The sequence below is a fragment of the Garra rufa genome, chromosome 8, assembly GCF_049309525.1.
Source record: "Garra rufa chromosome 8, GarRuf1.0, whole genome shotgun sequence".
Lineage (NCBI taxonomy): Eukaryota > Metazoa > Chordata > Actinopteri > Cypriniformes > Cyprinidae > Garra > Garra rufa.
In genome coordinates this window covers 43966154-43992147 of record NC_133368.1, presented here as the reverse complement: position 1 = coordinate 43992147, position 25994 = coordinate 43966154, and the positions used below count along the sequence as shown (strand labels likewise).

At 39.8% G+C, this 25994-nt stretch overlaps 2 protein-coding genes across 2 annotated transcripts; one reads left to right on the top strand and one right to left on the bottom strand.

Moving 5' to 3' along the window:
• The first annotated feature begins 1299 nt into the window (after positions 1-1299).
• Positions 1300-14365, top strand: klhl23 (kelch-like family member 23). The gene is made up of 4 exons (XM_073845895.1): positions 1300-2527; positions 5220-6437; positions 8585-8737; positions 10549-14365. Exons 2-4 carry the CDS (start codon positions 5225-5227, stop codon positions 10857-10859), a joined length of 1677 nt encoding a protein of 558 aa, XP_073701996.1. The 5' UTR covers positions 1300-2527; positions 5220-5224; the 3' UTR covers positions 10860-14365.
• A 144-nt stretch (positions 14366-14509) lies between these two features.
• Positions 14510-24453, bottom strand: mettl5 (methyltransferase 5, N6-adenosine). The gene is made up of 7 exons (XM_073845896.1): positions 24100-24453; positions 22764-22878; positions 22488-22669; positions 22275-22357; positions 22128-22179; positions 14812-14861; positions 14510-14666 (listed from the first exon to the last, which is right to left on the bottom strand). Exons 1-7 carry the CDS (start codon positions 24197-24199, stop codon positions 14625-14627), a joined length of 624 nt encoding a protein of 207 aa, XP_073701997.1. The 5' UTR covers positions 24200-24453; the 3' UTR covers positions 14510-14624.
• Between the last annotated feature and the right edge of the window lie 1541 nt (positions 24454-25994).

The window sequence follows — 25994 nt, the reverse complement described above, 5'->3', positions numbered from 1 at the left end:
ATTTATCACTATCGAAACAATGATGACATGTTTCAGTCGTGACTGTTACGGTAGTGACAATTTTATGGGATTACACCCAAAAAAGCAAAGATGCCACTACTGAAACTTCACCAAATGTTTCGTCGTGGCTGTTCTGATGGTGAAAATTTTATGGGATAACGCCCCCAAAAAAACAAAGATGTCACTACCGAAATGTTACCAAATGTTTAGTTTGTGACTGTTACGGTAGTGATAATTTTATGAGATAGCACCCAAAAAATACAAAGATGTCACTACCGAAACTTCACCAAAGGTTTTGGTCGTGACTGTTATGGTAGTGACTATTTTATGGGATAACACCCAAAAAAAAAACCAAAAATGTCACTATCAAAACTTCACCAAATCTTTCGGTTGTGGCTGTTACGGTAGTGACAATTTTATTGTATTACATCCAAAAAAACAAAGATGTCACTACCGAAACCTCACCAAATGTTTAGTTTGTGACTGTTACGTTATGAAAATTTTATGGAATAACACCCAATAAAAAACAAAGATGTCACTAAAGAAAATTCACCAAATGTTTCGGTCATAACTGTTACGGTAGCGACAATTTTATGAAATAACACCCCCCAAAAACAAAGATGTCACTACCGAAACTTTGCTAAATGTTTCGGTCGTAACTCTTATGGTAGTGACAATTGTATGGGATAACACCCAAAAAACAAAGATGTCTCTACCAAACCTTTAGCACATGTTTCGGCCATGACTGTTACGGTAGTGAAAATTTTATGGGATAACACCTTAAAAAAAAAACAAAGATGTCACTTCCAAACCTTCACCAAATGTTTCGGTCATGACTGTTACGGTAGTGAAAATTTTAAGGGATAACACCCCCCCTAAAAAAAAGGGTGTCACTACTGAAACTTCACCAAAGGTTTTGGTCATGACTGTTACGGTAGTGACAACTTTATGGGATAACACCCAAAAAAACAAATATGTCACTACCGAAACTTCATCAAATGTTTCAGTCATGATTCGGTAGTGACAATTTTAGATGCTTTTAAAGCTAACTCAAAGATGCTAATCAGCACATTAGCAAGCACAGTTCTGAACAGTTCTACATATATAAAAACTAAATGTTATGGAAAAACTTTCGAAAGCTGTGCTTAATTATAGAAAAATGGTGTTCGTTAGTGAATTTACACAGATTTTTCATACTTTTGAAAACATTTACCTCAAAATCATGCAGTTTGTCTACGATATAGCTATGAGAGAGAGGGACACATTAATATTTAATGATCTTAAATGTAGGGGTGTGGTTAAAATCAGTCTCAGCCAATGGACTAAAACCTACACTTTTCGGTTGTGACATCAAAAATGCAGGACACATTTTTTACTGACAGATAATATAAGGATCTTAGTAAAGATACTTAAATGCTTTTTAAATGTTTATTTTGGTTGTGGGACAGCAGTTGGCACCATTTCTTTAGAATGTATGAGTATGACAAATATATGTACAGTATCTGCATTAAATTCAGTCTTCAAACACTCTTTAGTGTCATGACCTTAACCACAAGGCTTGCAATGTCAAAAACTAGTAAAAAACTGTTAAATCTGTTACCCTTCAGAAGGCATAAAAACATCCCAAAAACACACAACCTTTCCATAATGTGGCATTTCCAGAATTTAGCAGAAAGGCTTATCTCATTTCGCATTTTCTAATGGTTATTTTTTAGCATTTATTCTTTTTCTGACCTTAACCTAATGTTCCAAGAACGTTCTAGGAACCAAACATTGTTAGCCGTTGTTACTCGTTAGCAAACATTGTAGGGTTTAATATGTATTCATTTTGATATTATAGAATGCATTAAATTCAAACACTTTAATTGTTAGCACTTAAACATTATTAACCTGAAGTAAATTATTAGAAATATACTTTAAAAACGCCTCTATCAAACAGAAAAAGGCGTTTGCTTCATCGACTGATCCTCACACTGTTTCCATGGTAACCGTGAGTTATTTTTGTCCTTTTAATGTACCCTGTGAACCTAATGTCAACTACACACCAATAATTCACCGTCGCTAAGTTATAAACAAACGCTCTTGCTTTTAGAAAACGGTGGAGCGTTTCGAATGGATTAATTCTTGGTGTTCGGCCGCCCTTGGTACGGTTTCCCTCAGGCGTTATTATGCAACGGCTTTAATCCCTATTAGGATTAAACGCTCAACACTGCCATGACAGCTGAAACATGAAAACTTCTATTATGTCTCAGTTGATTGAAAAATCTAAATTGCGGCTTTTTGAACACATTTATGAAGATGGGGTGACTGTTTTGGTCACATGGCTGAAGGACGCGGCTGTGTTGAATCAGTAGTGGCGGGTGACAGCAGCGAGTCTCCTGCTCCACACAGATACCAAAATAGGAGCTCGACATTCTCTAGTGGCTGAAGCTAAATACAGGGGCCACATGTCTGATCTGTCCGAGGACAAGCCGCACTGTTGGGGATAAAACTTCTAGCTGTGTCAACCAGTCATTATAAGGGGCAGGTAAGCTTGTTTTTACATAGGGGCTAGTTGTCACAAATGCTATATCAGTGACCTGTAACTGGGTTTGAGGCAGAAGGTAAATCATTAATGTTTGTTTACATCATTAGCAGTATTTTGGTGGTTGGTTGCGAAAACCTAGTTCAAAACAGGGTTATTATAGTTTTTTAATACATTTTCGTTAATAAAATATATAAACCGTTAACTATAATTAAATATATATTTAAATTTATATGGAATTTATATAGACACACTACCAGTCAAGAGTTTTTGAACAGTATTTTTTTTTTAAAGTCTCTTCTGCTTCTCGGGCCTGCATTTATTTGATACAAAGTACAGCAAAAATAGCACAACTTTTGAAATATATTTTACTATTTAAACAGTTTTCTGAATATATTTTAAAATGTCATTTATTCCTTTGATTTCAAAGCTGAATAATTCGCATTATTACTCCAGTCACATGATCCCTCAGAAATCATTGCAATATTCTGATTTGCTGCTCCAAGAACATTTATTATTATTATGTTGAAAACAAAAGTAGATTTTTTTAGGCTACTTTGATAAATGGAAAGTTCAGAAGAACAGCATTTATCTGAAATAGAAATCTTTTGCAACATTATAAATGTTTTTATTATTTACACTCAATTTAAAGCATCCTTGCTAAATAAAAGTATTAATTTCTATAATTTCTTTCCCATGTATATATATATATATATATATATATATATATATATATATATATATATATATATATATAAATATATATATATATATATATATATATATACTGACTTCAAGCTTTTTATTTCAGATAAATGCTAATCTTTGCATCTTTCTATGCATGAAAGAGTCCTGAATAAATGTACTCAACTGTTTGAGATAATTGATAATAATATTAATATTATTATCAATTAATGATGTAATGATGCAGAAAATGTAGCTTTAAGTAAATCACATATTAAAATATATTCAAATAGAAGCAGTTTTTTTATAATATATTTATTAATAAAATATTTGACAATATTACTGCTCTTGCTGTATTTTGGATCAAATAAATGCACTTTTGGTGAGCAGATGAGACGTATGTTTAATTAATAAAAAACAAAAAGTTAAATGAAAATGGAAAAAAGCCATTTTAAAGTATTAAAATTTTTTATAGTATATTGATGCTAAATAACACTGGTTCAAATTTGTCTTAAATTAATATAATCTTTTGTGAATTTTGTGATCTAGATTAAAATGCATAGATATATTTTTGTAAAACCTGTTAGGTAAACTAATTAACCTAGTAAAAACACACTAGTTTACATTCAGACAAGAGTCATAATGAAGTTTGAAATTGAGAAATTGGCTAAAATTGAGAAGTTACAAGACATAAATGTTAGAAGGGGGCAAGCTGTCACATTTGTTTTTGAGGTTGTAGTTTTAGACAACTGAATATAACTATGCCAAAACTTTTGGTAAGTTTTGTATATTACCATTTACAATTAGATTTTTACATTTGGTTGCATAAAATTAGTTTTACTCTTTACATTTAGCTAAAAATGCCTAAATTTTTTAATGCCAATTGTGAAAACTTCCCCCATATGATTTGACAGCACAACAGCAAGTCAACATTTATGAAAATATACAACCAGGTTTGTGCCTATACAGAAAGTTACCTTCAAAAATAATCATAAGAAATATTTACTGGAATAAACATGATGTGGATTTGATTTGAACTGCATCTGGCTTTGACAGAAAATTGCAAAATGCATGTTATTATTTATTTAGTACTGACCTGAATAAGATATTTCACATAAAAGACATTTAGATATAGTTCAGAAGAGAAAATAATAGTTGAATTTAAAAAAGGACCCTGTTCAAAACACTTGATTCTTTAGCTGTTTTTTTTTTTTTTTTTTTGTTTAGTGATAGTTGTTCATGAGTCCCTTGTTTGTCCTGAACAGTTAAACTGCCCATTGTTATTCAGAAAAATCTTTCCAGTCCCACAAACTCTTTTGTTTTTCAGCATTTTTGTGTATTTGAACCCTTTCCAGCAATGAGTGTATGATTTTAAGATCCATCTTTTCACACTGAGGACAACTGAGGGACTCATATGCAACTACTGTATTACAGAAGGTTCAAATGCTCACTGATGCTCCAGAAGAAAAGCTACAGCCCTTCAGAAGCTACTGAAGATACTTGTGTGTTTTTGCAAAGACATAAGCTAAATTTACTGTGATATTCAAAAAAAAAAAATAAAGTTTTCACCCCTGGCTCTTAATGCATTGTGTTTCCTTCTGGAGCATATGAGTCCCTTAATTTTCCTCAGTGTGAAAAGATGGATCTCAAAATCATACAGTCATTGTTGGAAAGGGTTAAAATACACAAAAATGCCAACTATCACTAAACACAAAAAAAATATCATTCAAGTAACAACACTGTATTAAGAATCAAGTGTATGTAAATTTTTTATAAATTCAGCTATTGTTTTCTCTTCTGGACTATATCTAAAAGTCTTTATCTTATATCTTATTCAGGTCAGTACATGCATTTTGTATGATCCCTCTTATTTTGATAAAATATTTAACATTTTGCAGATTCTGAAAGGTGTATGTAAGCTTTTGATTTCAACTGTATATACAGTATATATATAAAGAGTTAATTTTGTTAGGACACTTAAAAAACTAATTTGAAAATCTTCTCTTTCCAGTTGCAATGTCAGGAAAAGCTCAAAGTGGTTACTCCTATGAGTTCTGCGATGCCTCTCACTCCTCCGAGGTGCTGGAAGCTCTTCATGAGTTCCACAGCAGCGGTCTGTTCACAGACATCACCCTGCAGTCCTCATCGGGACAGCTCTTCCACTGCCACAAGGCTGTCCTGTCAGCCCGCAGCTCCTATTTCAAGGTAATGTTCACCTTAGACATGAGAGAACGTTTGAACGACACAATCAACCTTCCTTGCATAAACGGAGAAGTTCTGGGAGCTTTGGTGAGCTACGTCTACACTTCAAAGATCAGCATAACCCAGAACAACGTCCAGAGTCTTCTGGAGGCCGCAGACCTGTTGCAATTCAACTCCCTCAAGAAAGCCTGCGAGAACTTCTTGATTCGTCTCCTGGATGTCGATAATTGCCTCGGGATGCACTCGTTTGCCGAGCTTCACGTTTGCTGTTATTTGCAGCGTGAGGCTTTGAGGATCATACTGAGTCGCTTTGAAGAACTCACACTTCAGGAGGAGTTCCTAGAAGTGGATTTCCAAAAGCTCTTGATGATATTATCTACTGAGAACCTCAATGTTTGGAAGGAAGCGGCGTTATTGGACGCGGTGGTCAAATGGGTCGCCCATGACGCGGCTCCTCGAATAGATCACCTTCAAGAGCTTCTCAATTGCATCCATCTTGACGTGGATGATGCTTACCTCAAAACCGCTTTGGATCTACGCAAACATTGCTCTGAAAGCAAACTGCGATCTCTGATTGTTGCCTCCTTAAAACCCAGCAAAGGTTTCTCACAGTGCTGCAAAAAACTAACGTGCGGCTTGTATGTTGTTGGTGGATATTACTGGCATCCGTTGTGTGAAGTCCACATGTGGGACCCTGTTTCTAACACGTGGGTTCAGGGCAAAGACATGCCTGATTTTAAACGAGAGAGTTACAGCGTGGCACTTCTAGGCCCTGATATCTACGTGACCGGAGGATACAGGACACAGACTGTGGATGCTTTAGACGCTGTTTGGATTTATAACACTGACTCGGATGAATGGACAGAAGGATGTCCCATGATCACAGCCAGATATTACCACTGCTCTTTGGCTTTACGTGGATGCATATATGTCATTGGTGGATATACGGCAGGAGCTCCTACGCGAGAAACTGAATTTTATGATCCTTTGAAGAAGAGATGGTTTCCTGTGGCTGATATGATACAAGGTATCAGAATTTTAGTTCATATACACACAACTTTTGGATTGGTTGCCTGAAGGATGAGTTTTGAGACCTTTTTAGTGGCATTGTTTTGGCAAAATATTGACCAGTCAAAAGTTTTTTAGTTTTTTATAGAAGTATAATTTGCTCACCAAGTCTGCATTTATTTGATTTATTTGAAATACAGCAAAAACAGTAAAATTTTAAATATTTTTACGTTTTAAAATAACTGTTTTCTATTTGAATATATATTTTAAAATCAATTTTTTCCTTGAATTTCAAAGCTGAATTTTTAGCATCATTACTCCAGTCTTTAGTACCACTTGATCCTTCAGAAATCATTCTAATATGCTCATTTGCTGCTTAAAGTGATAGTTCACCCAAAAATGAAAATTTGGTGTGTATTAGCTTACCCCCAGGGCATCCAAGATGTAGGTGAGTTTGTTTCCTCAGCAGAACACAAACAAAGATTTTTAACGAAAACCGGTGCAGTCTGCCAGACTAATAATATGAGTGGATGGGCACCAAACCTTTAAAAGTAAACAAAAACATGCACAGACAAATCCAAATTACACCCTGCGGCTCGTGACGATACATTAATATCCTAAGACACGAAACAATCGGTTTTTGTGAGAAACTGAACAGTATTTATATAATTTTTTACCTTTGATACACAGCCACGTCCATCAGTCCTGAGCACGAGTTTAGCATCCGGCTCGTGACATGTGAACGCGCTCTGGCGTAGAATACGCAAACGCCGGAAGCGATTTGTCGCTTGTATACAGCACTCATTGTTTACACAGTGCACAGAGATTGTGGGTATAGCGGCTATTCAAAATGGTAATTACTTGCGCTTATCCTGATTGTTCAAATTGATTTAAAGCTAAAAGATTACATTTGCTTGTGCAAACTCATCCGGGACTTTTCACAGATTTCCCCTTCCGGCGTTTGCGTATTCTACACCAGAGCGCGTTCACATGTCACGAGCCGGATGATAAGCTCGTGCTCAGGACAGATGGACGTGGCTGTGTATCAAAGGTAAAAAATGATATAAATACTGTTCAGTTTCTCACAAAAACCGATCGTTTCGTGTCTTAGGACATCAATGTATCATCACGAGTCGCAGGGTGTAATTTGGATTTGTCTGTGCATGTTTTTGTTTACTTTTAAAGGTTTGGTGCCCATCCACGTCCATTACATGGCTGGCAGACTGCACCGGTTTTCGTTAAAAATCTTTGTTTGTGTTTTTCTGAGGAAACAAAGTCACCTACATCTTGGATGCCCTGGGGGTAAGCAGATAAACTTCAAATTTTCATTTTTGGGTGAACTATCCCTTTAAGAAACATGTGATGCCTCAGGATTTCTTAAGGATCATTTGCTGCTTAAGGATCATGTGGCTGGAGTAATGATGAAAAAAATTCAGGAATAAATTACATTTGAAAATATAATCAAATAGAAAACTATTTTAAATAGTAAAAATATTTTATAATTTTACTGTTTTTGCTGTACTTTGGATCAAATAAATGCAGGCTTGGTGAACAGAAGAGCCTTCTTTAAAAACATAACAAATCTTAAATTCCAACATTTCCTATTATTCAAATGATTGGGGTTAATACGTTTTTTTTTTTTAATTAATACTTTTATCTAACAAGGATGCAATAAATAGATTAAAGGCAAGCAACAATAAAGATGTTTACAATGTTACAGAAAAAGTATTTTTCTTTTAAACTTTCTATTTATCAAATATTCCTGAAAAAAATTTTTTTTATTACATTTTCCATACAAATATTAAGCAGCACAACTCTTTCTTGAGCAGCAAATCAACATATGAGATTGATTTTTGAAGGATCTTGTGGCACTGAAGACCGGAGTAATGATGCTGAAAATTCAGTTTTGGATCTCAGAAATAAATTGTGTTTTAAAATATAATCAAATAGAAAACAGCTATTTTATATTGCAATAATATTTACAATATTACTGTTTTTACTGTATTTTTGACCAGACTTTGTGTGCTCAAGAGACTTTTTTTTAAAAACCGTAATCGTCATCACGATTTCAGCTTTAAAAAAAATGTTAGAAAATGTATTGTCTGAAATATAAATACTTTAAAATATCAAATACCTAAAATGACGTCTTTCTATTTTGACTCAAAGGTGTGGGTAATGCAACCGCTTGTGTAGTGAATGACAGAGTCTATGTAACCGGAGGACATTATGGATACAGAGGAACCTGCACTTACGAGAAGATTCAGACTTACCGGCCAGATATCAATGAGTGGAGCATCACAACGATATGTCCACATCCTGGTGAGCCACCTACATTTTGTATTAGATGAGCTAAACGGTTTAGATCTTTAGGCTACAACCACCATAGTTTGGTTTGCTGCCTTCTAAATTAGCATCTTAAAGGGGTCATCGGATGCAAAACTCACTTTTACATGTTGTTTGAACATTAATGTGTGTTGGCAGTTTGTGTACACAACCACCCTACAATGATAAAAATAAACCAAGTGGTATTTTTTTAATCTTTTAAAGTAATATCCCCTTTTTAAAATCAGATCATTCTCAGCTTCTTGTCGGTGTGATGACACACAGACAGAGGCCACTCTTATTATAGTTGATTGACATGAGCGCTTACCTTAGACCCGCCCTCACTGAGCTGAAACAGTCCGACTCTGATTTCCATTGTGTGACTCAGGTGCAGGGGAAGACAAGAATGTCTCTGACTGAGCGCTGAACAGGTGTTCTGTTGTTGGATATAATAATGAACAAAGCATTCATCATTTACTCCCTACATCTGAGCCGCTGAAGACGCAGAGGATAACGTTACTTTAGTTTTTGAAAGGAAAGCACCGATTCCGATCTATTTGTGATGCAGCTTCACCCAGAAGAAGTGAGTATAAGGGTTTTTTATGCATCTTTGCAAATGGCCTTTTTTTTAATAATGTGCTAGTCACAGCTAAACGTGGCTAAAGTAAACAGTGCGGCTCATCATCCCACTGCAGAGAGGGGTGGGGTAAGCAGAGCTCATTAGCATTCACTCTAAAAAGGGCTGATTTGACATGGTAAAAAGGGTGTTTTTTAAATTTTAACCGAAGTATGTTATAGACTTCTCATCCTAACTTGTGGAAAATGGGCATCCGATGACCCCTTTAACAGAAGCCTATCTGGCTTCTCTCATAATTTAAAGGGAACCTATTATGCTTTTACAAGATGTAAGTCTCTGATGTCCCAAGTGTGTGTACGTTAAGTTTTAACTCAAAATACCCAACAGATATTTTTTTTATAGCTAGTTAAAATAAGCATTTTAGGGTATGAGCCAAAATGCACAATTTTTGTGTTTTTCTCTTTAAATGCAAATGAGTTGGTGCTCCCAGCCCCCTTTTCAAAAGAAGGTGGAGCTCCAAGAGCTGGCAAAAACAAAACAGCACAATCTCACACACTGAAAATGTCAGAAACTCCTAGTAGCAGTGTTCAGCCTTATGCTTCAACCGGAATCAGGTTAAAAGTCAGTCATCTGATTGTACTGTGAATAATAAATGCGCGTTTATGAATAACACATACGGGAGCACGGCGCGATGAAAAATAACGACGTAGCTGGTCCCATGATGCCATTACATGCTATCACAAACTTGATAAGTCCCACTTGTGATTATGAGTTTGACAAATTCAAGCTGTCAACTTCACATTGCTTTCATATGCAATTTTTTACTATCACATTCCTATTTATGATCATTCTGGTAGCACGTGAAGGCAGCTTCAGCGAAAACAGGCAGAGACAATGGTAGACTTGGCAACATTAGCTTTACAGAGTGCCAAGAAGTGCTTTCAGAAAGGCAATTTGGAAAACAAACGCTTGATACTTACTTTGTACTTACTTTGATACTTACTCCCTACAATGATGTGTTTGTAGGGAGAAACTTGGAATGGCATTTTCACAGAGACAGTTTATGATTTATTGGGATTATTAAAAAAAAAAAAGAGTGTGTGGCTTTTTACCATTATAGGCTGGTTGTTTTCACACACTGTGGCCTCACAAATAAAAGTGATTTTTGCATAATAGGTCCCCTTTAACATTCTGCGCCATCTCAAAACTCATCAAGACTCTTTACTTTCAGAGTACGGCCTTTGCTCGGTCTCCTTGAACAATAAGCTTTATCTGGTCGGGGGACAGACCACTATCATAGACTGCTACGATCCCGAGCGAGATGAGTGGAGACAGATGTGTGCGATGAAGGAGAGAAGGATGGAGTGCGGAGCGGCTGTTATTAATGGGTGTATATATGTAGCAGGTGGGTATTCATACTCTAAAGGGGCTTATCTGCAGAGTATAGAGAGGTATGACCCTGAGATAGACTGCTGGGAGATTGTGGGAAACCTTCCATCGGCCTCACGCTCACACGGCTGTGTTTGTGCGTTCAGCGTATGAAAAGCGCAATTACTCTGTAGAGCCAAGTCCAGTGGGGTCTAAAAGTCTGAGAACACATTTATTTATTTAAACATGGAAATAAAATGTTTTGTGAATAGGCAATACTTAAGATTCGGAACAAATTCAGGGTTCCTACATATTTTCCATTTCAAAATTCCATACTTTTCCATTATGGATTTTTCCAGACATTTTTTTCCACAGAAAATTTTGAAATTTGGCACACTGTTAGAGGACAGTCTCAACATTAACTGTAACAAGCTTGGTGTCTCTAACTCAAACTCTCTACTACCACTACTTTTGAACCATACATTTTAGAAGCAAATTCAAGATTTTTCGCAATTTTAAATAGTTAGAAAAACCTACTTTTCCGAACTCATCCTAGACAGTTTGTCTGATTTTCACCCAAATTGGCCCAGATCATCTTCAGATCATGCTGGCAAAATACTATGGAATTAAAGTTGATTAGTCAAACCGTTCTCGAATAATGCACAAACGAATTTGACAAAGAGCACGCAAAAATGGATGTGAGGCTACTTCTCCACAACGGTTTAGCGTATACGCCTTATTCAGCCCGCCGCCATTTTGAATCGAAAACGAGGCTGTGAGGGATAGCAGTCCAGCAGCGGCCACTGTGGCGCATTGTTGCGTACCGGGATGTAGATCGTATAGCCGTAAAATAATAGGTTATTTCACATTTTTCCACAGGAAAAAGAGCTCCAGAAAACGTGGATTGATCGACAGGACATATAACCTCACTTTCAGGTAACAATATTGCATTTAAGAAAATGACTGTGGAAACTAGCCGGTTGGCTAATTGCTAATTTATAATGCGAGCATGTTTATCTTCCTTTAAACGTTTACGCAGAGCTAACATGTTATGTACTACTACAACAACTAAACTAAATATCTCCATTTTGTATAGATTACAAAGAACACAAAAGTGCTCAACATTTTACTCAGGATTGTTTTTCAAAAACACTGACTGGAATTAGGACGCTTGAGGAGGGTTCAGCTCCGTCTGTGTTTACCTGGACTCAAGACCTCACGAAAAGAAAACCTTGCGATTGTAAATGAAAAAGATATTCTTTTTAAATGATGTTTTAAAGATTAACATGTTTAATAGTTTGTGTTAAGAGCCTGCAGTTAGATCGTAAGCCTCTTTCAGACAACATGTTAAGTCATACAAAAAACAGTGGGTTGAAAGTTTATTTTTATGCAAAGCGATCAAAAGATAACATTTATTTATTAGTTTGCCATGTAGTGTTTGATGTCAACCCCTTTTAAAATCGCAAAATGATATTCAGAACATTATTTTTTTGTTTCTGTCTTGCTTTAGACAAGGAAAATGTCATGTTTATCGTAATTTCATAATAAAGGTCGGGAAGACGCTTATGACCTAGCTGCAGGCTCTTAACACAAACCATTAAGCATTTTAATCTATATAACATCATTTGAAAAACTCTGTGTAAGCGTTTAAAGGAAGATAAACATGCTCCCATTAGAAATTAGCAGTCTTTCCACAGTCATTTTCTAAAAAAAATGCAATATTGTTACCTGAAAGTTAGGTTATATGTCCTGTCGAACAATCCACGTTTTCTGGAGCTCTTTGTCCTGTGGAAAAATGTGAAATAACCTATTATTTTACGGCTATACGATCTACATCCCGGTACGCAACAACGCGCCACAGTGGCCGCTGCTGGACTACTATCCCTCACAGCCTCGTTTTCGATTCAAAATGGCAGCGGGCTGAATAAGGCGTATTGAGACCAAACTTGGTTAGTGTTATAATGACCGTAACCTGAGGCTACCTGCACACTTTTGGCACAGCACCACCTAGTGGCCAGGAGATATAAGAAAATGTATATTTTTGCCTACTGAATGGTTTGGCCAAAAACCTTTTTATATTTGAGTCGAATCATACACCAGTTTTCCCATGTCAGCTATTTTGGGTGTTGGCCATTTCTAATTTTGTTGGTAAATGCTATATTTTACGAGTGCGTTGACATATCTTTACAAAACTTTGCTAAATTTGACTCGGGTCATCTTTAGATGATGCTGGCAAAATTTATGGATTTTGTGCCAATTGGTCAGCGCCACCTATTGGTCAAAATCGATAAACCATTCATCAACAATAAATAATATATTTTAATAAGTATTTTCAAAAATGGTTAGAACTTTTCTTTACATCAAGCTATTGTAATCAACTGGTCTCAAAATGTTCCTGGGATCGTGCCGAGAACATAGATACCAATTATGCCATAGTCACCGAACTTCCTTTCACCCATTTTGATTTTCGTTAAAGACCTGCTTTTTCTAACTCCTCCTAGACTGTTTTTGTGATTTTCACCAAAATCAAGTCAGATCATCTTCAGACTGTGCTGACAAAAAGTTATGGATTTTGTGTTGATAGACAAAACCGTTTTTTTTTATATAGCACTGCAACAAATTTGAGGCATGATGCCATGCAAGACTATGTCTAAGGTTGTATCTCTGCAAAGCTTTGACATCGACACCAAACTGTATGTGCCATTGACACCTCACACAGAACATCCCACATCAATTTGATAACAGCGCCATCTGTTGGTCACAAGTGATACGCCATTAAATCACATTACTAGGGGTTGTTTTTATGATTTTTCAGCAGTTTTCTCTAAAATCATCTTAAAATGGCTATAATTACTCAATACCACAGATGCTTGCTGCCTTGCTTACTTCTGTTGTGCTTGGCCCCTTAATTGTCACTTGCAGCTATGTTTTTATATTGTTTTTTAGCATTACATTAAATATATAGTGCAGACATTTGTCAATATATATCTGTAAAAACTCAAGCAAGGCAAATCCGCTCTCACATGTTTACTAATCTTGTTGCTCCAAACTAACTGTTACTAACTGTTGCTCCAAACACCATGAAAAACATTCTGCACTCTATTTTATATTTTATGTTAAAACAAAATTGGAGCAATTATATGGACATATTCTTCCATGCTTATCCAGACCTTGAAATGACTAAAAATCTAATTTCATACTACATAGGAACCCTGCAAATTTCTTACATGGATCATGTGACTCTTCATATAGATCAGATGTTTGTCCATTGCTCTTTGGCTAATCTCAAATTATGCTGGAGAACATTATCATAAGGTTTTGTTCACATCAGTTAGAATATTTCATTTTCAGTTCAATTTATCACTTGAATCGTTTCCCTATAAATCTCAGATTTTTGGACCCCGCTATATAGTCCTTATCTGGTGAATGTGATGTCAATATGATATTATATTTGTTCAACACGTGTAGTCACTCATAATGTGTGAGACGCAGTGTGTCTGGAAGATAAAGGGCTGTTTCTAAATATAGATTGAACAGCACAATAGATTACTTTTTGCACAGTACCTATTTGTAGAGTGTAATATTTTGCAACAAAAGCTAAACTGTTTTGGTGTTTTAAATCAAGAAATGTTTTTATTCCGTAATCAGTATTATTTATATTTATTTGGATGATTTTGTATTTGTAATACTGTCGTGAATCCAGGTTTTGCTATAGATATGTGTGATGTGTTAATTTATTGTTATTAGTTTTTGTGATGTTTTATTACCTGTGTATGCTGCCAAAAATGTGAAAAGCACAAATTTAAATAAAGTTCCAACAATGGTGTGTTTGTAAATCCTACATTGATGCTTGTATTCACACAAAAATGATGTTAATTTCTAAAATGTATTTTAAAGAACAGTATATTTTTATACATTAAAAAGCAACAAAACACATCATCATGTTGGAGTGAATCGAATGAAGTCCACTTGAATATCAACCTAAAATCATCAGACAGAAAAACTATGTCAGCAGTTTATCGTTGTAAGTTCTGAAAAAATCTGTCTACATGTGTCCAGTGTGAAATATTTATATATATATATTTTTTTTTTAATGAAACAGGTTTGTAGCAAAACATAGACTTACCGACTTCTTTTTGTGGAACTTATAAGATGCTGGCAGGTCGTATCTGAGCTCTGTGTGAGACAACAACAGTTATGGACAGAACATCATATCACTATAAAGTCTTTTATGTTCAATGCAGCTGTAAATATATATTAAAATATTGTAAAATATTATTACAATTTAAAATCACTTTTCAATTGTAATATATTTGAAAATGTAATTTATTTATGTGATCAAAGCTGAATTTTTAGCATTATTATTTCAGTCTTCAGTGTCACATGATCATCAGAAATCATTCTAATATGCTGATTTGCTGCTTTGGATACATTTTATTCTTATTATAAATGCTTTTTCATGATCCTCTGATGAATAGAAAGTTTAAAAGAACATGATTTATACGAAATAATGTCTTTAAAGTCACCTTTGATCAATTTATTGTGTCCTTGTTGAAAAAAAAATTGTTAATTTCTTTAAGATACAGTTTGCAGAATCTACAAAATTTTAATTATTTTAGCAAAATAAGAGGGATCATACAAAATGCATGTTATATTTTATTTAGTACTGACACTTATAGTCCACAAGAGAAAATAATAGTTGAATTTATAAAAATGACCCTGTTCAAAAGTTGACATTAGCTTGATTCTTAATACTGTGTTGTACCTGAATTTTTTTAATGATTGTTCATGAGTTCCTTGTTTGTCCTGAACAGTTAAACTGTCCACTGTTCTTTAGAAAAATCCTTCTGGTCCCAAAAATAATTGGTTCCCTTCCGGGAACTCGAGCCGCGTCAGGAACGCTATGGGGAACGCCATTGGCGGGCCGCACTCTGAACTGTGTATAACAACCAATGAAATGACGGGGGTGACGTCACAGGCGCGGTGACGTCACCGACCAGGAAGTATAAAGCACGTGCGTTTGAAGCCGGCGGCAGCTTTTGTCATTCAGCGAGAGCGCTCTGTGTCTGTGTCTGTCTTGCCATTTCTGCTGTTTTTGTGTCCAGTTTGACACACTTTTATTTGAGTAGAATGGCATCTTTACAACCTATTAAGAAAAAGAGTTTGATGGTGGTTAAGCGCCCGCATAGACAGTGTGTCCCTCCCTGCCAACGCTTCATTGTTGGTGGGGATACACACAGTCTATGCGTGGTCTGCTTGGGAGCGGAGCATGCACAGTCAGCCCTCGAAAAGGCTGGCTGTGAGCACTGTGAACGCCTGCCGGTGCGTCTGCTTCGCTCCCGGAAAGCCCTCTTCGAGGAGGGGGCTTTCACTAGCGTGCCCCGTGGGTCTGGCCCCGCTTCCGCCGAGGCGGAGCGGCGGCTGCACTCGTGGGGCTCGCAGCTCGATCTGCTGGAGGGTATGGAGACGGGTGATCCCCTATCTCCGCCCTCACTCAGCGGATCGAGCGATCTCCTCCTGGATGTGGAAGCCCGCGCTGCGGTTTCTTCCCCCCGGGAGGAGGTCCCCGAGTTCCTCTTGTCTTCCTCCGAGGAGGTTGACATTGAAAGTGTTACAGAGGAACCACAACCGCCATCACGCTCGCCTCACTATGAGGAGCTCGTAGAGGTGCTGACTAATGCGGTAGCCAAATTACACATCACATGGCCCGCAGAACAACAGCAATCACATGAGCCGCAGCGAAGCCGATTAGATGATCGCTTCCTGCGGACAAAGTCAGCACCTCCAAAACGGAGCCTTCCCTTCTTCCCCGATCTCCACCAAGAGCTAGCGAGATCGTGGGAAAAGCCATACTCCTCCCGTCTTTTCTCCCCCGCTGAAAATTATGGAAATGTGGGGGGGGCAGAGGAGAGTGGCTATAGGACGATACCACGGGTTGAACAGACGCTTGCGGGCTATCTGTCACCCGGCTCGGCATCATCCTTGAAGGCTCCGTCCTTACCCACCAGGCCCCTTAAAGTCACATCTGGCCTGATGGGTAAGGCATACACGGCAGCAGGTCAAGCAGGGTCTTGCCTTCACACCATGGGCATCCTGCAAGCCTACCAGGCTGACCTGCTGAAGGAGTTCAGCAGCGGCGAGGAAGTTAGCGTCACAGAGATGCAAAAAACTGCAGATCTCGCTCTCCGCGCCACCAAGGAGGCCGCCCGTGCTGTTGGGCGGTCTATGGCAGCCCTGGTGGCCGCGGAGAGGCATCTCTGGCTGACCCTGTCCGACGTAAAAGAGAAGGACAGGGTCACGCTTCTGGACGCCCCCCTGCAACCATCTGGCCTCTTTGGTGCTTCGGTTGATACCGTTGTGGCCAGGCACCAGGAGGCCCGCAAGCAGGCGGCGGCGTTCAGAACTTTCCTTCCTCGCCGCGTGTTCTCCTCTGAGGCTGCTGCACCATCTAAGAAGCAGCCTCAGCCGTGTACGAGCTCCCATAGAGAGGCACAAAAACAGAGCGTTGCCGCCCGTGCTCCCCCGGCCCAGCCTAGGGGACCCGGAAAGCAACGCTCTAAGTCGGGGGCTTCCAAGACGAAGAGGCCTGACCTGAGGGTCGTCCTCCAGTCAAGGAAGTCCTCGGCTAAGCGGCCCTGACGGTTGTGGTTCAGGGCCGTTGAGGGCAGCCCCTCTCGAGGGGGTTTGCACCGTACCTCCAGGTGCGGGTTTCAGACCCCTTCGTGGCCCTCAGGAGATGAGTCAGCTAACCCTGCCAGTGTTACAGGGCGCGGCTATCTCCCGCGAGCATCCTCTAGCTGGTCCGCCCGGAAACGTAGCGGCCCTGGAGAGTTCGCAACCCCCGCGGGGGTTTTCCGAGGAGCTAATTCCGGCGCTTCCTGCCAGTTCGCTGTTTCAGGACTCCGAGTTAGTTCCTCAAGTAAATCCAGACACCAGTCTCGAGAGGCTGGTACCCTTAGTGAACTTTCTGGTTCTTTAGCACAGGAAGTATCTCAGGTTCGCTTTCAGGGGCAAGGCTTACCAAGACAGAGTGCTTCCTTTCGGCCTAGCTCTCTCACCTCGCACTTTCACGAAGTGTGTGGATGCTGCGCTGGCTCCACTGTGACTCCAGGGCATCCGCATACTCAACTAACAGTTAGCGGTTCAGCATCGAGGTGCTGTTCTCGCTCACATGAAAGAGTTAGGGTTGAGACTCAACGCCAAGAAGAGTGTGCTTTCTCCACTACAGAGGACCACTTACTTAGGCGTAGTGTGGGATTCGATCTCCATGCAGGCACGCATGTCTCCTGCACGAGTCGATTCCATACTGACCGCAGTGAATGCAGTAAAGCTAGGCCAGTCACTCACTGTCAAACAGTTTCAAGTACTGTTAGGTCTTATGGCAGCCGCTTCCAACGTGATACCTTTTGGACTGCTGCACATGAGACCACTGCAGTGGTGGCTCAGGACCAGGGGGTTCTCCCCGAGGGGAAACCCACTCCGCAAGATCAAGGTCACGCGGCGTTGCCTACGTGCCTTGGCCATGTGGAGGAAACCCTGGTTCCTCTCTCAGGGACCGGTTCTGGGAGTGCCTGGTCGCCGCATCACGCTAGCGACCGACGCTTCCCTTACCGGTTGGGGGGCGGTCATGCGTGGCCGCTCAGCCCAAGGCCTATGGAGCGCCCACCATCTCTCGTGGCACATAAACCGCTTAGAGATGCTGGCAGTATCCCAGACAGCACTGCGGTGGTTTACTACATAAACCACCAAGGAGGACTCCGCTCACGCCCCTTGTACAAGCTGGCGTACCGGATACTCCTTTGGTCTCAAGAGAAATTCCTCTCCCTGAGAGCAGTCCATATTCCTGGACATCTGAATGTGGGAGCAGACGTCCTGTCAAGGCAGGGGCCGAGGCCCGGGGAATGGATGCTTCACCCAGAGGTGGTGAAGCAGATCTGGAGAGTGTTTGGCCAGGCTCAGGTGGACCTGTTTGCGACTCAGGAGACATCGCACTGTCCCCTCTGGTACTCTCTAGTTCATCCAGCTCCACTGGGGCTGGATGCCATGGCACAGACGTGGCCGAGGCTGCGTCTGTACGCCTTTCCCCCGATCGCTCTGCTCCCGGGAGTTCTGGAACGGGTCCGTCGGTTTCAAGTGCGGCTGCTACTAGTAGCCCCGTACTGGCCGGCACGAGTATGGTTCTCGGACCTGGTATCTCTCCTAGACGGCTCTCCGTGGGAGATTCCCGTCAGGAGGGACCTCCTGTCTCAGGCTGGGGGCGCAATATGCCACCCCCACCCAGAGAGGTGGAGGTTATGGGTGTGGCCCCTGAGGGGGCACAACTCATAGGAGCGGGTCTCTCAACCGAGGTTGTTGAGACCCTTCTCCAATCCAGAGCTCCCTCTACGAGGAAACTGTATGGCCTTAAGTGGAACTTATTCGCGAGATGGTGCCGCGAGCGCCACCTGGACCCAGTCAACTGCCCGGTCGGTACAGTTCTGGAGTTCCTACAGTCTCGCCTATCCGCAGGGCTAGCTCACTCCACTCTAAAGGTATACGTGGCGGCCATAAGTGCCTACCACGCCCCTTTAGGTGGCCTCTCAGTAGGTAGAGAGCCCTTGGTCATACGGTTCCTCCGCGGTGCGCTCAGGCTGAGGCCTCGAGTGACACCCAGGGTCCCCACGTGGGACCTCGCTGTGGTGCTAGAAGCTCTCTGCAAGCCTCCATTCGAGCCCTTAGAGGAGTCTACGGATCGCGCCCTCACAGTTAAGACGGCGCTCCTGTTAGCACTCACCTCCCTCAAGAGAGTAGGCGATCTGCAGGCCCTTTCAGTGGCCCCATCTCATTTAGAGTTTGCCCCAGGGATGGCCAAGGCCTTTCTATATCCCAGGGTCGGGTACGTCCCGAAGGTCCCCTCCCTAGCACCGCAGCCAGTAACGCTGCAGGCGTTCTATCCTCCTCCATACGTGGAGCCAGGTCACAGGAAGTTAAACTGCATGTGCCCAGTCAGAGCTTTAGACGCATACGTCCACAGAGCTGCCACGTGGCGTAAAACAGAGCAACTGTTTGTCTGTTACGGCCCCCCTAAGAGGGGGAGCCCAGCTTCAAAACCCACTATTAGTAGATGGATCATCGATGCCATAACTACTGCTTACGAGTCCTCTGATCTCCCCTCACCGTTGGGACTCAAGGCTCACTCTACTCGGGGCATGAGTGCCTCGAGAGCTCTGACGGCAGGTGTCCCAATACAAGACATCTGCAATGCTGCGGGTTGGTCCACGCCCCTAACATTCGTTAGGTATTACGAGCTCGACCTCAGAGCCGCTCCAGGCTCGGCTGTACTCTCGGCCTAGTGCGCTAGGCCTAGAGGGGCAGCCACCTCCCTAGCCAGGAGGAGACTTCTCAAGGCGCATTCTTTCTGCGGAAAGAAGAGAAGTCGTTTCGCCACTCATAAGAGATCTGCAAAACTTTACCCCTTTTGTCCGTGAAAGCTAGACAAAAGCCCTTTCAGTCCCTCTTGTCCTGGCAGAACCCCCAGACAAAGGACTAAGACCCCTCGTGAGCCCGAGGGCCGAGGGGTGCCTCTCGCACTGGCTGGCGAACCAGGCAGAGGTCACGGTTCTCGTGTGCCCGAGGGCCGAGAACTGTACAGCCCTCTTGTCCGCGGAATGCTAGACAATGGCTTAATTCTCCTCGTGTTCTGACGCAGGATGCTATCAGACCGAGTGTACTCCGGTCCCTCTGGTTTCTGGCTTTCCCCAGACCAAGGACTAAGACTCCTCGTCTGCCTTCACAGAAGGCCGAGGAGTGCCTCATGCACTGGCTGGCTACCAGGCAGAGGCACCTACTGTCTTCCCCGTGAGCCCGAGGGCCGGGGATTGCAGTGCCCTCTTGTCCGCGTAATGCTAGACAATGGCTTATTCCCTCGCGTCCTGGCGGAGCTCCAGGCCGAGCCTTGGATCCCTCTTGTTCTGGCTGAACCCCCAGACAAAGGATCACCCTCTCCTCGTGTGCCCGAGGGCCGAGGAGCCTTGAGGTCGAGCTCACCGTCCTCGTGGGTCTGCGGACCGAGGACTTCCCACACCATCTGTCCGCCGAGTGCTAGACAGTGGTCATTCGGTCCCTCTTGTTCTGGCTAACTCCCAGACAAAGGACTAAGACTCTGCGTGTGCCTGAGGGCCGTGGAGTACCTCTCGTTCTGGCTGGCGACCAGACAGAGGAAGACTACCATTCCTCGTGTGCCCGAGGGCCGAGGACTACAGGGCCTTCTTGTCCGCGTAATGCTAGACAAGGGCTCTCTCTTTTTCCACCCTGGTTGAGCAGACACTCGCAGGGCTCGGTAATTATGGGGGCGTTGGTAGTCTCGTTCCCCATAGCGTTCCTGACGCGGCTCGAGTTCCCGGAAGGGAACGTCTCGGGTTACGTATGTAACCTTAGTTCCCTGAGGGAACGAGACGCCGCGTCTCGGACCATAATTCCCGCACCCTGCGGCGCTCGCTTCATTCCTAAAGAGCTGCCGCCGGCTTCAAACGCACGTGCTTTATACTTCCTGGTCGGTGACGTCACCGCGCCTGTGACGTCACCCCCGTCATTTCATTGGTTGTTATACACAGTTCAGAGTGCGGCCCGCCAATGGCGTTCCCCATAGCGTTCCTGACGCGGCGTCTCGTTCCCTCAGGGAACTAAGGTTACATACGTAACCCGAGACGTTTTTCAGCATTTTTGTGTGTTTGAACCCTTTTTAACAATGACTGTACGGTATCGAGATCCATCTTTTCACACTGAGGACAACTGAGGGACTCATATGCAACTATTACAGAAGGTTCAAACACTCACTGATGCTCCAGAAAGAAAAATAATGCATTAACCCCTGGGTGAAAACTTTTAAAAAGAATGAAGATGTGCACATTTTTCTTATTTTGCCTAAATATCATATTTTCTTTCATTTAGTACTGCCCTTCAAAAGCTACAGAAGATACTTATATGTTTCCTAGAAGACAAAATCTTCAAATTCAAAAAGTTTCAAGAAGTTTCAAGAAGATTAAGATCAAAAGATCTTAATGCATTGTGTTTCCTTCTGTAATAGTTGCATATGAGTCCCTCAGTTGTCCTCAGTGTGAAAAGATGGGTCTCAAAATCATACAGTCATTGATGGAAAGGGTTCAAATACACAAAAATGCTAAAAGAACAAAAAATTTGTGGGACCTGAAGGATTTTTCTGAAGAATAGCAGGCAGTTTAACTGTTCAGGACAAACAATTAAACTATTATTATCTCTTGTGGACTATATGTAAAGATATTTTATGTGAAATATCTTCTTCAAGTTAGTACTAAATAAAAAATAACATGCATTTAGTATGACCCCTCTTATTTTGGTAAAATAATTCTGCAAGGTGTATGTAAACTTTTGACTTCAACTGTATTTGAAAAAATAAATATTGTTTATAGGTACACCAAATATTACCTGCAATGACTTCCATTTTCACTTTCCAGTCGTTAGCTTTCTTCTGAACGTGCTGCACGAAAATGCAATTCAATTGTAAATTTTCCTTACGAATATAGTTGAAATGTTGTAGCTGTGAAATTATGACATAATATGCAATATTCTTACATCTCGTGTTGAGGTCTTGTGAAGGGAATACACAGCTGTACTTGCCATGGAAATCGCAGTCCGCAGGAACTGCATGTCAATACCTAAAATTAAAGACATAGGAATATGGGAAACCTGTTCGAAAACAGTTATTTTTTAATTTTGCAAATAAATAGAAGAAATGCATGAGATTATGTCAACAGCACTCCTCGTTGACTTTAAGATGACCCTTACCCTGGTTGTGCTTTGTGCCAAATGGCGGGTTCATGATGACCGTGTCAAACTTCTTGGTGTAATTGGATCCAATAGAGCAAACATCACACTGGACCATATCAATGTTTGACAGTTCAAAATCCTCAACATTTCCTTTGAATATGTCCAAGGCGTCTTCATCAATGTCAAATCCAACACACAGTCTGAAGAGGAAATATTACAGTTGTGTTGATTCATATCAGTTTTAAAACTAGACTAAATGTAGGCCACAGATTGAAAGGACAGAGTTGGTCTTACCCAGCATCAAGCACTGCAGCTCCTATAGACAGAACCCCACAGCCACAGCCCAAGTCTGCAACTAGTTTATTTTGTATGTCATCAAATGTGTTGTGGATGGTGTACAGCATACAGCCTGCAGTGAGAAAAAAAAAACACACACAGGACAATTGGATGGTATTTTATGCAACAGGAAAGCATATTAAAACAAAAAGGTCACTCAAGGCAATCTGTCCGAGACAAAAGACTTCAATATTTATTAAATTAACTGTATGTTGCCTAATATGTTTTAAATTAGCATGTGAAACTGTATGCATTATGCAAAGATAATAAGTTTCCATTCAGTATGTCACACTGTTGTCACATTATGTGCATATTTAATTCAAGTGGCTTCAGTGAACTTGTATCTGTCACAGAATAAATATATAAAGGAAATAATAATAATAAGATGAAAACAACTCTTAATCTAACAAGTTTATATCTCACAATTTTATTTTTGCATTTAAGCAAGCAATTAAAAAAGTTAAACAAAAAGTGTCCAAAATGTAAACTCAAAATTGCAATATTTAAAGTCGAAATTGTGAGAAATAAAATCAACATTCTGTTATAAATTCAGAATTGCGAGTGTATAATTGCAGTTAAGTTTAAATCTTGTAATTTTGACTTAACATCTTGCAATTATACCTTTTTTTCTTAGAATTGCAAACTTATAAAAAAATTTGACCTTGAAACATTAACTTAAAATTGCGAGATTTAAAGCCGAAATTGTGAGAAAAAAGGTCAGAATTTTGTTAGAAATTCACAGTTCTGAGAAAAGAAAAAAAACGGAATTGTGAGATAGTAAATAAAAATTGCGAGATTTAAATTGAACTGCAAGAAATATATTGAAAATAAATAAATTATGAAATATAAACACAACTCTTTTTTAATTGCGAGAAATAAATTCAAAACTGCAAGTCCAAATTGTGAGATATAAAGCATTTTTTTTATTCTGTGGCAGAAGCCGGCTTCCATTTGTCATTTTGCACAAAAAGTAGTTCTTAACATAATTGTAAAATATTTTAAAACTTCTTAAACCTCTTACAAAAACGAGACAAGTAAAACACAATTACGTCCTGATCATTTGTCACACTAGAAACAAAACGTCAAGAAAAGCGTACTGAATTGTGGGATATAGAAAATTTGCGTACTGCGTACAGTATAGGCTACTACAGCCGCCATAAGAATAGTATACAAGTATGCTAATACGAATACATAAGCAGACCACATCTAAAAATTCGCAAATACACATCTGACATTAATAAATAAAATAAAAAAGTATCAATACTGAGTCTATAAAACACTATATAATGCTCACCCGCTATATGCGGACTGGTGGGGTACTGCTCCAGGAGTATTTTGGGCTCCTCAAATCCATCCACCTGTTGAAGGCAGCTTTCTAGCTCTTTGAGCTTCATATTTACATCAGAAGATCAATTAATCCTGCTCATATCAGTCTGTGTATGTATATTTCATACGAATGTTAATCAGATGAAAAGCGTCGAGTGACTCTCTCTTAACCGAAGCGCCGAATGATCATGATGTCTTTGACTGATCTTGAGACGTCTCGTAACGTTAGCGATTTAACGTTAGTGATTTTCCTCAAGTGGAGAATCCACATCGGATCCCATATGAAAACATGTAGTGCACTTACATGTGTGTTTTCCTCTTCTTCTTCTACTTCTGCAACTCTTGACAGCAGAGAGTATTAGCGCCATCTGCTTTCTGATTACTGCCATGTCATGACTTACATTCATATTGTGATTAGATCAAATTTGTCACATTTTTAGTTTTTTTTTACTAACGTGGAAACATGAAAATTGCAGTGTATAAAGAAATATTCAGGTGTTTCTCTTTTTTTTAAATCTTTTTTTAAAACATTTATTTAAATGTATTTATATACAGTTTAAGTCAAAAGTTTACATACACCTACAATTATTTTACCAAAATAAGAGGGGTCATACAAAATGCATGTTATTTTTTATTTAGTACTGACCTGAATAAGAGATTTCACATAAAAGACGTTCACACCCTGGACCACAAAACCAGTCATAAGGTTAAATTTGACAAAACTGAGATTTATACATCATATGAAAGCTCAATAAATAAGCTTTCTATTGATATGGTTTGTTAGGATAGGACAATATTTGGCCGAGATACATCTATTTGAAATCAGGCATCTGAGGATGCAAAAAAATAAAAATACTGAGAAAATCACCTAATTTGTCCAAATTAAGTTCTTAACAATGCATATTACTAATCAAAAATTACATTTTGATATGTTTACAGTAGGAATTTTACAAAAAATCTTCATGGAACATGAACTTTACTTAATTTCTTAATGATTTTTGGCATAAAAGAAAAATCTAAAATTTTGACCCATGCAGTGTATTTTTGGCTATTGCTACAAATACACCCCAGTGACTTAAGACTGGTTTTGTGGTCCAGGGTCACATATAGAGAAAATAATAGTTGAATTTATAAAAAATTGACCTTGTTCAAAAGTTTACATACACTTGATTCTTAATACCTGAATAATCCACAGTTGTGTTTTTTTGTTTAGTGATAGTCGTTCATGTGTCCCTTGTTTGTCCTGAACAGTTAAACTGCCTGCTGTTCTTCAATAAAAATCCTTCAGGTCCCAAAAAACTTTGTTTTCTCAGCATTTTTGTGTATTTGGACCCGGAACCCTTTCCAAAACCAGTCATAAGGTTAAATTTGACAAAACTGAGATATATACATCATATGAAAGCTCAATAAATAAGCTTTCTATTGATGTATGGTTTGTTAGGATAGGACAATATTTGGCCGAGATACATCTATTTGAAAATCTGAAATCTAAGGGTGCAAAAAATCAAAATACTGAGAAAATCACCTTTAAAGTTGTCCAAATTAAGCTCTTAGCAATGCATATTACTAATCAAAAATTACATTTTGATAGGTTTGCAGTAGGAATTTTACTAAAAATCTTCATGGAACATGATCTTTACTTAATTTCCTAATGATTTTTGACATAAAAGAAAAATCAATAATTTTGACCCATACAATGTATTTTTGGCTACTGCTACAAATATACCCCAGCGACTTAAGACTGGTTTTGTGCTCCAGGGTCACATATGATTTTGTGATCCATCTTTTCACATTGAAGACAACTGAGGGACTCATATACAACTATTACAGAAGATTCAAACACTCAGAAGCACTGACTCCTTT

Coding starts and splice junctions, on each gene's coding strand:
- klhl23 (XM_073845895.1), top strand. CDS start 5,225: ATGTCAGGAAAAGCTCAAAGTGGTTACTCCTATGAGTTCTGCGATGCC. Junction 6,438..8,584: donor TGTGGCTGATATGATACAAG/GTATCAGAATTT, acceptor TTTGACTCAAAG/GTGTGGGTAATGCAACCGCT. Junction 8,738..10,548: donor AACGATATGTCCACATCCTG/GTGAGCCACCTA, acceptor CTTTACTTTCAG/AGTACGGCCTTTGCTCGGTC.
- mettl5 (XM_073845896.1), bottom strand. CDS start 24,199: ATGAAGCTCAAAGAGCTAGAAAGCTGCCTTCAACAGGTGGATGGATTT. Junction 22,879..24,099: donor CACCAGTCCGCATATAGCGG/GTGAGCATTATA, acceptor TTCTCACTGCAG/GCTGTATGCTGTACACCATC. Junction 22,180..22,274: donor ACAAGACCTCAACACGAGAT/GTAAGAATATTG, acceptor ATTTTCGTGCAG/CACGTTCAGAAGAAAGCTAA.